The 11,743-nt window shown below is 59.1% G+C and overlaps 2 protein-coding genes across 3 annotated transcripts; both read right to left on the bottom strand.

The window, feature by feature from the left end:
* Window positions 1–715: 715 nt before the first annotated feature.
* Window positions 716–6,120, bottom strand: CALHM2 (calcium homeostasis modulator family member 2). Of its 2 annotated transcripts, XM_045291428.1 has the most exons (3): window positions 6,027–6,120; window positions 2,725–3,404; window positions 716–1,592 (listed from the first exon to the last, which is right to left on the bottom strand). In XM_045291428.1, exons 2-3 carry the CDS (start codon window positions 3,277–3,279, stop codon window positions 1,176–1,178), a joined length of 972 nt encoding a protein of 323 aa, XP_045147363.1. In that variant the 5' UTR covers window positions 3,280–3,404; window positions 6,027–6,120; the 3' UTR covers window positions 716–1,175. The 2 variants fall into 2 exon arrangements, with proteins under 2 accessions (XP_045147363.1, XP_004701003.1); XM_004700946.2 differs by lacking the exon at window positions 6,027–6,120 and having other exon boundaries at window positions 2,725–4,415.
* Window positions 6,121–7,011: 891 nt separating this feature from the next.
* Window positions 7,012–11,403, bottom strand: CALHM1 (calcium homeostasis modulator 1). Its single transcript, XM_004700945.2, has 2 exons — window positions 10,841–11,403; window positions 7,012–9,066 (listed from the first exon to the last, which is right to left on the bottom strand). Exons 1-2 carry the CDS (start codon window positions 11,390–11,392, stop codon window positions 8,593–8,595), a joined length of 1,026 nt encoding a protein of 341 aa, XP_004701002.1. The 5' UTR covers window positions 11,393–11,403; the 3' UTR covers window positions 7,012–8,592.
* Between the last annotated feature and the right edge of the window lie 340 nt (window positions 11,404–11,743).

Raw genomic sequence — 11,743 nt, 5'->3', positions numbered from 1 at the left:
GGCTTTGCTGCACAACAACAGCCCCTTCCTCAACCCTGGGACCCTTCCTTGGTTGTGGGGCTTTGAAGGGGGAGTGTGACAGTTTCTTTGTGCATCCTGACAGCCCCTGTGGGGGAGGGGTGTCTGGGTAGAAGAGATGGCTGGGCTTCATGCTTGAACCCTGAATCTATGAGCACCAGGAGACGTGGCGGGGGGCCCTTCAGCACTCAGACCTCCCTGCAACCCACTGTTCCCTTGGACAGTGTAATATTCCTGTGCCCTCTAAAGTTCTCAGAGCCTAACAGAACCCCAGCTAGTTGATGAAGCCAGTGTTGGCTTGGGCTGGAGGGAACTGAAAACTTAACTCTGGCACCGTCTGAAACATACCAAGAGCTGGAGAGTTTTTCCACGGGAAGCGGCTGAGTCATGTGCCAGGAAGTGGGACAGGAATATGGAGTGTTGGGGGTGTGAGGGTGGAGGTGAGCAGCCCAGGGCTGGGAGGAGGAGGAGGAGCAGGCCTGCCTCTGGGACATCAGCCCCGTCACCAGCTTTGGTTCTGCTTAGTGAGTGCAGGATCTGCCAGATAGTGGGCATCTCAAGGGGACTTCCCTCAGAGAAAGAACAACTCCCCAGCAATTCAGAAAACCAAGTCCCAGCGCAGGTATGGGAGCACCTGATTCCTCCACCCTTCCCGCCCCTCTGCAGCCCTGCCACTCAATATGTGCAGACACCAAGCTAGTGGTTTATACTGAGAAAAGCTTTATAAAAGGCCAAATATGTAAAAGAAGGCCGGTGGCATACGTTGTTACTGGAGGGCAGCTTTGCAGCTGTGCACCTGAGTCACATCCATCTGCAATTAGACACAAGTTAACCACACAAGGAGCCTGTTGGTGTCAGCGTCACCTGGCTATGCTGGCTGGGACCTCTCAGCCTTAGAGTCCCACCAGGAAGAAAAGAGCCCCGTGAATTCAGGCCCAATCCCAGGAAAGCATCACCCCCCTGCCCCGCCAAAGCTGACGGCCAGTGGCAGCAAGAGCGGAGGTTTCTGTTGGTCTGAACATCTTGCCGTCAGCTGACCACACAGGCCCTGGGTTTCCCCCCTACTCCAGGCCTCTCCCCTGGAGCGTGTTTCCAGGGGAGTTGTGATTTTCAATAAGAGCCCTTCCTGATGTTGAGCGGGCATTGGAGCAGGAGCCTTAGGAGGCGAGCGGGACCATCTCCATGTTGTCCGGGGCCATGCCATTTCCCACCAGGCCCTGGGCCCACTTGTGCAGGCGGCTGTAGAGGGGGAGCCCCTGGTTCTCCCGGTACAAGTAGATGCCGGTGATGGCGTTCCACTGGGGCCGTGGCTGGGTGCCCTCCACAGAGAACTTGGCAACCAGCTCCTCCTCCTCCTTGTTGAGCGCCACAAAGCCGAAGAAGCGGCGCACGTTGTTGGCGGCGAGCACCTGCGAGTGCATCTCTGCCGTGCGCTGGAACAGCCGGTCCTCATTGGCGCGGTACTGAGCCCAGTAGGCCTCCTGGCGGTAGCTGAGTGGTGAGCAGTAATGCTTGAAGCACTTGGTCAGGAACACCAGGATGGCCACCACGCCGATGAGCAGCCATCCAAAGAGCTGGCCAAAGAGTGGGCAGGGATAAGTGGGGGCAAGGGGCTGCCTGGGCCCCCACCCCACCCCAAGAAGAAGTGGAAGAAGCTAGTTAAGGGGATGGGCTGGACTGAACCTGGGCTTCAATGTCTCCTGGTCTCCAGGGAAGCTAGGCCCTTCTGGCTGGGACCCCCACCTTTCCTCACCCCTTTACCACCACCTCCAGAGCTGTCTCCAATCAGCCATCTGCATTTCCTGCCGCCAGTCTTTCAGCCCCAAGGGCCCTCCATCATCTCAACCCGGCAAAACAGCCCCCAGGATGCCTTCCACAGCCCCACTGGGTGTCAGCTTGCCTCTCCTGATTCCCCCTCGTCATGGTCACCATCTGCCCTCGGTTAGAGATCATCCCTGCCTGTCTTGTCTCCAGTGCTAGCCTGGCTGTGAACCTGTTGGGGGCAAGGAGAGTCAAGCCCATCTTTGGTTCCCCAGCTGGACACACATGGTCTGTGGGCAGGTGGTGAGCGACACGAAGTTTCCACGGTGCTGGGCCAGCCCTGTCTCTTCTCCCGTGTAGATCTGCTGCTGCCTGTCTCCCCCTCATGCTCTGCTTCACTAAGAACATGGTTGGTTCTGTGTCTCTGCTGCTAAGTTCTCTCCCACAGCTGGGCTTCAAAACGAGAGGCTGAATGAAGGCAGAATCAGAGTAGCAACTGTTTATATTTTTGAGAGAGAGGGGAGAGCAGAAGGAGGGAGAGAGGAGTAGCAACTGTTTCTTCCTGACTAGACCCCACTTCCTGGACAAGGGACCCCAACGTCAGCATGTCCTGAGGCTGCGCCCTTCCTGGGATACAACGTGTTCCACACATGGCTGATAGTGCATGTGTCTTAGGTGGCTCGAGGGCTCCGGGAAAGACCTAGATCTGCGACTGGGATCGTGACTCAGGCAGAGCCAGAGAGACTAGGTTGAAAACCATTGGGGTCTGGAATCGATTCATTCTCCAGGAAGCACTAACCCATGATCCCTGACCAGGAACATCCAGTCTCATTCTTTCCTGGAGGACCAGGCTGAGGAGGATCCAACTCGGGTGTTCACCCTGGGCTCCATCAGACCCCATGCAGGGAAGTGGGGAGGGGATGCCCACCCTGTACAGCTCCTTACCTGGGACTCGTACCGCAGCCTGCGGCTGACCTCCTCCTGGAAGACTGACAGGTTGGTTGGGCCCTCCCTGCAAGGGAATCTGGCCAAGATTTCAGGGGCATGTGCTGATGGGAAGCCCTCCTCCTGGGCTCTGAGGGAGGAGGGGTCCACAAACTCGCTGAGGGCACAGACGTAAGCTTCCCCGCGCAGCAGGGAGATGACTGACCAGGTGACAGGGGCCACAGCCGCACGGCCTAGGATGGAGCTCAGGAGCAGGAAGATGGGAGCAGCCGAGCAGTTCTTGGCCCTCCGGTGCTGGCACTCGGCAACGAGGTTCCACGTGTGGTTGTTGAGGATTACGCCGATGAGGAAGAGCGCCAGGGCGGGCACGCCGATGGCAGCCAGCCCATACAGGTAGTTCCGGGCTGGTGAGCAGGGGCAGTGGAAGGCCACCACGCTGAACAGCTCCTGGCTGCCCACCGTCCCCAGCGCCACCAGCCCATTAAAGATCATCACATCCTTGCTTTTGAAGAAGAGGGAGAGGAAGCGGAAGTTCTCTGCGATCAGGGCTGCCATGGTGGAGGCGGGAGATGGGTGCTGGCTCCTGGTGGGACTAGGAGGGTATGCGGGCCAGTGGGCACCTGAAGGCCGGGCGCAGTCTTGCCATGTTATCTACAGCGGCTGGCTTGGGAGCGAGCTTCCTGAGGAAGAACAGATGCTGGGTGAAGGTTTGCCATTGAAAATGGAGATCTAGGAGGAGGCTTATGTGACTAGGCTGGTGAGAAAGAGCTGGGGGTCAGAGAGAGATCATGGTGCTCACTCCTGTGCATTGAGAAGGACATCACGTTTGGTAAAGTAGAGGAAGACCCTCAACGAGAAACTCAAAAGACTGTGAGGATGGCCCAGGGCCTGGCAGTATTGCTATACACGGTGCACAGAGCCGTAGTGAGAACCAATGAGACGGCCCCTAACAACCACCACCACCATTCCTTGAGGTAGCCCTGGTGGTGGGGTAGTTAAACCCTTGGCTCTTGGTTAGCTGTGCGACCCAAAGGTTGATTATTCACAGCCACCAGTCCCTCCACGGGAGAAAGATGTGACAGGCCGCTTCTGTGAAGATGCATAGCCTGGCCCTCACAGGGTCGTCACGAGTCAGCCTCGGCTTGAGAACAGTGTTGCTTTCCTGCTCATTGCCATCAGCCCCGGTCACTGTTGTACTGCGGTGTCGTGATGCTCGGAGCTCTGTTGCTGGTATTTCAAATGCCATCAGGGTCACCCACAGTGGATGACAGGTGCTCGCAGAGCTAAGCTTACTGACTTCTAGGAAGAAGGACCTAGCGAGTCTCCTTAGAAAATTAGCTCATGAAAACCCCAAGGATCATAAGAGAGCATTTGCTACCGCAGTGCTGGGAGATGAACCCCCTAGGTTGGCAGGCACAGTGACTTGGAGCGTGTGATCATGGAGATGTCCCAGACCCAGCCAACCTCTCATCCTATCGTCCATAGGGTTGCCAGGGGTCGGAACCGACCTCCTGGTCGTTCACAACAATGGCATCGCTTACCCTCACAACCCCTGTGAGATGCCTGTGTTCCTGTCCCCACTGGACACAAGGGGAGGCTCACTGAAGGTGTGTGACTTTCCAAGGTCACACATAAGTGACCGGGCTGGGATTCAAGGCCAGCCACTAGCCGCTGCTCTAGGGTAAGGTGACCAGACGTCCGGCTTTTTGGCATTTTTTAAAAGTCCCAATTTTTGGAAAGAATGCATGACAAGCTAGGGGATGGTCTATTTGGTCCATGTAGACAAAATTTTTAATCAAGAGCACCTCCCCCTCCACCCCCGGTCAACGGTGTCCCGCTTTAAATCTGGTCACCTTACTCTAGGGGTAGGGGCTGGGAATGGCCCTATGATGTTGGGGGATGAGGGTTGGTGACAAGCGTCCCCGCTGGCATTCCAAGCAGTGCTGATGTGCCGAGGGGCCTGGGGGAACGTATCTCCAGGACTTCTAATGCTGTGGATGTAAAGGCTGCAGGGGATGCAGTGCTGGATAAGGGACTTGGACTTCGTCCTGTGTTGGGGAATGGGGCAGAAGTAGGGCCTCCAATCAACAGGGAGTCAGACCGGGAAGACTAGCATCCCTGGAGTTCTTCGCCTTTTGTTTCATTTTGGAAACATTAGGCTCTGAGGCTCTCTACTGGGTTAGAAGATGCTGGCTTTCGACTTATGTCACGACTTATCTGGGCCTCAGTTTCTCCAACTGTGAAGAGATGAGGAACCATTCTGGTCCTTGCTCTCTGAGGGATGTTGGGAGGGCAAAGCAAGCGAACAAATCTGGTGTGCGAAAACCTCAAGATAAGGGCCTGCTCCTTATCTTGTGTGCGAAAACCTCATCTCTCTCAACCTGCTGGGTCTTCACCGTGGCTCCTGGACGTGACAGCCTGCGGAAGTGCCTTGCAGATGCCCAGATAGGATTTCTGTCCAGGCTCTAAAATAGCTTTGGGACTTGAGAAGGGTGAGCCTGCGGACAGGCTGGAGACAGGCCTCCATCTTTCCTGTCCCGCCCTGCACTTGGCCTGCCTGCCCCAGGAGTGGGCAAGCCCCGGGCGTGCCTTCTTCTTTCCCGTCCAGCAAGCCCCACAGCAGACCCTCTTGCGAAGGGGACAGGCAGCCTGGGTGAAAGAAGGCTTGTCTGCCTTAGTCAAGGCTGCAGGGGTGCTGGCCACCCACCAGGAAGTAAGTAGTCATGGACTCCCCGCTGCAGAGAGGTCCTGCCCAGCGCTTCCCCTGGCTCCACCCTTACAGGCCCAGAGACAGCCCTGGGTGTGGCCCCACACCCTCCTCCCCATCTCAGCGATGGAAAACAAAGATCCCCAGGCCAGAAGCTGGGGCAAGGAGGGCTGGGCAGGGAATCCTGCCCATGTTCCCGTCTGTGCCCTTCTCATCACCACCGGCTGCGTGTGTCTGTCAGGATGGGCACACAGGGCACCAGGGGGTGGGAGGGCCTTCTGACTGCCCCCAAACCCGCTTTGGGAAAGGAGTCCGTCTTTTTGGGGGGAGGGATGGGGATAAACGCAGCTTCACTGCCCCTGCCTCACGGTCGTCCCCTGGTTCCAACGCTCCTGATAAGCCCCCGGTGGGGGTCCCGGGTTCACAAGTCCACCCACGATTGGGGCGGTGCCTGCACCGGGAGTGGTGGCAAGCAGGCTCGGGGTCGGGGCGGTGCTCAGCCCCGGGCCTCTCTCCCAGGATGGTGTATCTGGGCAGCTCTGAACCATCTTGCTCCCCTGGTACCTGGCTGCTTGAGGCAGGGACCCTGCCTTACCTGGGCCGGCTTCAGACAACTGTGGCCTGGGTCTCCCCGGCGCCGGGCCCTCCGCTTTCTAGGCGTGGTCGTCCGGGGCCGCCCCGCTCTCGGCCCGAGCCGATCCCGTGCCGCGCGCCTCCTCCCGCCGTGGCTCGGCCTTCCAGTACCGGAACTCCGGGAGCCCAGCAGGCCGGGGCTGGCGGCGTCTTCAGAAAAAGTTTTAACTCCAGAAAAGAGAGAAGGAAACGGGGTGGACCACGCGGCAGCGGGTGGAACGGGAGCCACGGCGCGCCTGGAGGCGGCGGCGCGAACGGGCGCCGGAGGAAGTGCAGGCACTGGCTGCTCCCTGTCCCGCTGCTGGGCCTGGGGGGTGGGGGCGTGCACTGACCCTCCCCTCGGCCCTGCCCCACTGGGCCTGGGACCAGCTGGGCGGGGTCGTGGCTCGGCAGGGCCCAGGCAGCCAGACCTTCAGGGAGCTCTGGTCTCAGGCCTGCTTTCAGAACCAGTTTCAAGAACACCTACATCTGAACCGCCATCAGGCAGAAGTTTCCAGAAGGGGAGCCAGTGGTGTCAAGGAGGAGTGCCATCAAACTCACACCCCCCTTGCAGGTCACTTAACCCTGGAGAGTCCCCAGCCTTTTCCCTCAGAGACAGGCTGGACAAGCCCTCTCCCTGCAGCCCTTCTGTCCCTGGTTAGGCCAGCTCCCTCAGACAGCGCCCACCCCTGCAGGACTGACAGGGAGGTCCTGAGGGCAATGGTCAGTGGAAATGACAAAGCTGGTTTTATGAAGGAAGCTCTTTGTAAGGTGGTCGTGAGCTTCCCGTTTGCAGGAGTGTGCGAGTGAGGCTGACGAGTTGGGTCAGCATGCTAAAGATGAGGGGCCTGGCAAGGTGACCCCCCCAGGATCAGGCGAGATGACCCCCATCCCAGCCATAGTTAGCACTCCAGATTCTCCCCCCAAACGTAGCTCCTTTCATCCGCACTAGAATCCCGACAAGCAAGTGTTCCCATATACATTTTATAGATTGACAAACTGAGGCTTGAAAGAGTGGGGGCTCTTTGCCTTGGGACGGAGAGTTCTTGTTAGTATGTGAACCTAGGCCAGCCTGACCCACAGCATGGCTCTTTCCTTCACACCTGTACCTCCCGCTTCTTCCCCACCCATCCCAACCAACACATGCCTGGCCTTCATGGAATCCTTCCCTTACAGGGACCCACATTCAGCTCAACCTGCGTGAGGCAGGGGAGCCCTTGCAACCCACCGACCAGGAACGTCTTCCTCCCAGATGACTCACAGGAGGGACAGTGGCTCTCGGAGTGGGAGGAGAGGGTGGGATGGGAATCAGGCAGTGTTGGAGGGACCTAGACCAAGGGATCTTTGGGTGGGTGGAACTTGTGTCTCAAGCTAGCCGAGGAGATGAACGATCTACATGGCCCTCAATTTCTTCTTCTTGAACAAAGAGGGTTCAAGTGGCTTCTGTTGGTCTGTTCTCCACCTCTGCCCCAGGGAGGAGGGATGGCCTCAAGTTCCAGAAATCAGCGAAGCCCCCAGGCCCTGCATGCCTCCCATGTGCCACGTGCCTTCCCGGGCTTCATGCTCACCACAACCCCAGGAGGTAGGCGCCGGCATCCCCATTTCACGGAGGAGGTAGCAGAGGCCCAGAAGACGTACCACCTCTTTACAGGCTGTACGTGGTCGAGCCAGCATTTGGCCGAGGTCTGTCTCCCTGTGCTGTTTCTGCTCCGCGCAGCTCCCTTCCTGTCCATCCCCCCACCCTCACCACGACTTCAGGAGAGCTGCCGTTCGAGAAAATGAGGCATTAGCTTCTCTTTCTGGCTGTTCAAGCCCTAGGAGTGGTCTGATTTCCCTCTGCGACAACTATTTAGTTGTGAGGAGTCACCAGGGTGGTCTTCAACTTTTCCTCACTCCAACTTTTCATCTGGGGGCGGGGCCTTTTGTTCTTGGTGCCAAATCAATGTGCAGCCCAACCCCAACAGTCATCAAGCGACCTGGTGGTCCTAGACCACAGCACCTGATCCCCCTCACCAGTCACTCCAGATAGTCCCTCCAGGGAGGCTGTGTGCTGTATCCTGATAGCTCACCCGAGGTCTACCCTGCTCAGCTTCACTTGGGACACTCTGGCCCAAAGCAGAGGGCCCCTGCATCAGTTATGCAAAGGTTGGAAGCTCTTCTGCTCCCTGATTCACGAGCACAGGGGCTAAGTGCCTAAAAAAAAATCACAGACAAGAGGGGTCTGGGGTAGGGGCCCACCCCAGACCTGCGTGGAGATGGTGAACCAGAGACCCTTAGAAGGGGCCTGACAAAGGACATTTGGGTGTGAACCATCTCTCCCCAGAGGGGCCCTACCCTTTCTGGCTAACACTGCTCTTGGTCTCCCTGCCCCTGGGCCACACAGGGTCACGTCACAGCACCTGCTTCCCAGTGGCCTGCCTCTGGGTCTGGTGGGTCTGCTCCAGAGGCTGACTGCCCAGTACCTACGGCCTTCATTTGACTATGTACTTTGGGGATCTGAGAGGCTGTGAATTCAGACCATGGTTCCTGCCTCTTCAGCTGACTGCAGCTCACACTTTGCTGAAGTAGGCAGCCACCTCTTTGCGGGGGACCCGGGGCCCACCACCCACCCAGCCATTTCCCATCAGCGGCTCCTCCTGGCCCAGACGTAGCGGCGGCTTGCATTGGTGCCAGCTGGTGAGCAGCTTGTTCACGGCGCTCTGGTCGGTGATCCCTCGCAGCTTCTCTTTCTCTTCCCCAGTGCTGTCGCTGGGGGCTGGGGCAGCAGGGCCTGTGGCCAGCACCGCATGGCTGTGACCCAGCTCTAGGTCCTGGTTCATGGCCTCGAAGAACTGCTGGATGCAGACCTTGGCGAAGGCCTTGGCGTGTTCTGTGCATGTCTCATCGAAGAGCTTGCGCTCGATGTCAATGTAGTGGGACCAGTACTTGCTCTTGAGGAAGGCAGCCTGCGTGAAGCAGGGCCGTACAGAGCGAACAACGAAGGCCAGCAGTGTGGTCAGCAGCACAAAGGACCAGCCCAGTGCCTGCAGAGGAGAGCAGAGAGTTGGCCAGGCCAGACACCCGCCCCCCCAGCCAGCCCCCGGATACTGTGTCAGGGTCCTTAGGAAAAGGAGATCTGGCTGGGCAAGTGACTCCCCGTCTTGGCCTCTATTCCTTTACCTGTAAAATGGGTGTAGATGTGCCCACAGGGTGCAGAGGAGATTCTGTATGTAACACACCTGGCAAGGTAGGCCTGGTGCTCTGTGGGCAGATTCTAGAGTTAGGCTCCCTGGGTTTGAATCCCATCTCCACTACTAACCAATTGATCAGGAGCAAGAGAACAGACTCCTCCATGCCTCGGTTTCCCCACCTGTAAAATGGGGCTTTTGGATTCAGAGTGATGGTCCCCTTAGCATGGTGCCTGGTTTAAAGCTAGTGCTCTGACACGCTGCTTCCTTCGGGAAGCCTTCCTTGCCCTCCCCTGGCCCTGGGGACCCTCCCTCTGCCTCTAGCCTTCCTTTGGAAGCTGGTGCTGCCTGCCTCCACTCTCCACTCACTGAGAGCCCCTTCTGTGCTGAGCATGGAGCTGAACCTCAGGGGTCAAGCGCTCAAACTTGGTGCTGAAGACATGGCCGACCAGGAGGGTTCTAGCTCTGCCAGTGACCCTGGCTGAGCTCCAGGGTCAAGCCCCCGTCTGCACAGGAAGGCATTGGCCAGATCAGGATGGGAGTCGGGGTGAGGGGACAGACAGGTGATGACAGGGCAGGTTTCGGCGGGGAGCTGTGTACATATGCTTCCTCTGTGGAGGGCACCACCCTATGACCCAACGTGGGCACGGTGGCGCCAGACCTTCCGACCTTGCAGGGTAAGCTGGAGATCTGATTTTCATGGGACGTGGTCTGGGTTTGGGAATTCTGAAGTTTGACATCACTCAAGGCCCAAATGAAATGTGTCTGTGGGCAGCCTGCAATTGCAGGGGGCTGTTTGGAGGGGCACTTGATGTCAGGTTGGGTGGAGAGCCCATCGCCCAAGTGCCCGCAGGAGAGGAGGTGCAGGCTGGGAGAAGCAGGGGCCACGGTGTGTGTCCCCAGGGTGCACCTGGAGGGCAATGAAGATCCGGTGGGAGAGAGGGGGGTGCCAGAGCAGAGTGTCCACTTGTCTCTAGGCCTCGGAGGGCAGCCCCAGGCCCTTGCCCTCCTCCCTGACAGCCCCTGGTCCTTTGGTGCACAAGCATGTCACCCAGGCTGTCCTCCTGCAGGTTGAAGTCTGAAGGGGAAGCTAGAGAGGTTCAGACTAAGGCGGGCCCAGGGGCCACCAGGGAGGCGGTGTGGGGCTGGGAGACCTGGGGTCTCGACTAGAAAACATGTGGCTTTGAGCACAATGCCTTCACTCCCGCCTGGATCCTCAGCGCCCACTCCCCAAGTCCGGACCCTCTGGCTGGAGCTATTTGCCAGGGAAATGTACCCAAATGCCTTTGTTCTCCTCTGGCCTCACTGCTGCCTACGCCTGGAAGAGGGAAAGGATGCAAATCCCCCAGGCTTCCCAGCTGGGCGCTCAGAGGAGAGGCCTCAGGACTGGGGACAGGCCTGCTCTCCGGAAGCCTCTGGCCCAAGGGAAGACACCTGTTGGGCCTTGGAAAGCTATGCCTGAGATGGGAAAACATGCCCAGCCCAGTGGGGCTCCCTGGGTTAGGGGGGGTGGGAGACTCAGTGCTGTCTGGGGACTCCAGTCTGAGGGGGGAATATGACTGCCCTGAGGATGCCCCATTCTGAGGTGTGGGGGAGGGAACCCCAGCCCCAGGCTGCCCAGCCTGCTCACCTGGGAGATGCAGCGCAGGTAGCGCACGGCCACCTCTCGGGCCAGCAGCCAGTCGCCATCGTAGATCTCAGGGCAGGGCACCCGGGCCAGGAGCCGGGCAAGCTCGGGGGGAGCTAGGCCGGGCACCACGCTGCTGTTGCCCAGCGTGGCCACGGGCACGGCTGTGCAGAAGGCGCAGAGGAAGCACTTGCCATCTAGCAGTGTGACGGCCACCCAGACAACGGGCGCGATGAGGGCGCGCTGGGCCATGGAGCAGAACATGTAGCGCAGCACGGCGGGGTCCTTGGCCCGTCGGCCCGGCGGGCGCTTCCACTCCTCGGCCAGCATGGACACGTTGTTGTTCAGGACCAGGCCGAGCAGGAAGAGCAACAGGGGGGGCGCCAACAGGATGCCGGCGCTGTAGGCTGCGTTGTAGCCCGGCAGGCAGGGGCAGTTGAAGTCAAAGGCCGAGTACATCTGGGCGCTGGCCAGAGCCAGGATGCCGCAGATGCCGTTCATGAAGGACTCCTGGTTGGATTGCAGGAACTGGAAGATCATCCGGAACTTGTCCATGGTGCCCCCCCGCGGGGCCCTCGGGCCTCCTCCCGCCTCACCTCTGCCTCGCAGACGGCTCCTGCAGCCCACCCTGCCCACTGGGCGCCCACCTCATGGCTTAGGGCCTTTCTTGGCTGAGATGGGCAGGGCTCAGGGCAGTGGTTGAGGTCACCGTCCCTTTGGAGTCAGGTGCTGGCCCAGAGGGTGCATGTTGGCCAATCCTGTGGTGGCAGCCAGAGTTCTGATCCTCCCCTTCTCACCCCTCCCAGCCGCACTCTCTCCAGGGCCACCCCTGGCAGTGAGAAACCACAGAGCTGTCCTTGACGGGGTGTGGGAGGACGAGGGCAGGCCCCCTCACTTCGGGAAGAC

Source organism: Echinops telfairi, unplaced genomic scaffold, assembly GCF_000313985.2.
Source record: "Echinops telfairi isolate 266 unplaced genomic scaffold, ASM31398v2 ScPeMD7_70;HRSCAF=299, whole genome shotgun sequence".
Classification (NCBI taxonomy): Eukaryota; Metazoa; Chordata; class Mammalia; order Afrosoricida; family Tenrecidae; genus Echinops; species Echinops telfairi.
This window is presented reverse-complemented; position numbering and strand designations above follow the sequence as displayed.

Bases quoted from the DNA above. Each gene is read 5' to 3' on its own strand.
- CALHM2 (XM_045291428.1), bottom strand. From the start codon at position 3,279: ATGGCAGCCCTGATCGCAGAGAACTTCCGCTTCCTCTCCCTCTTCTTC. The intron at 1,593-2,724 runs GTAAGGAGCTGT...CTCTTTGGCCAG, and splicing joins GGCTGCGGTACGAGTCCCAG to CTCTTTGGATGGCTGCTCAT.
- CALHM1 (XM_004700945.2), bottom strand. From the start codon at position 11,392: ATGGACAAGTTCCGGATGATCTTCCAGTTCCTGCAATCCAACCAGGAG. The intron at 9,067-10,840 runs GTGAGCAGGCTG...TCTCCTCTGCAG, and splicing joins ACCTGCGCTGCATCTCCCAG to GCACTGGGCTGGTCCTTTGT.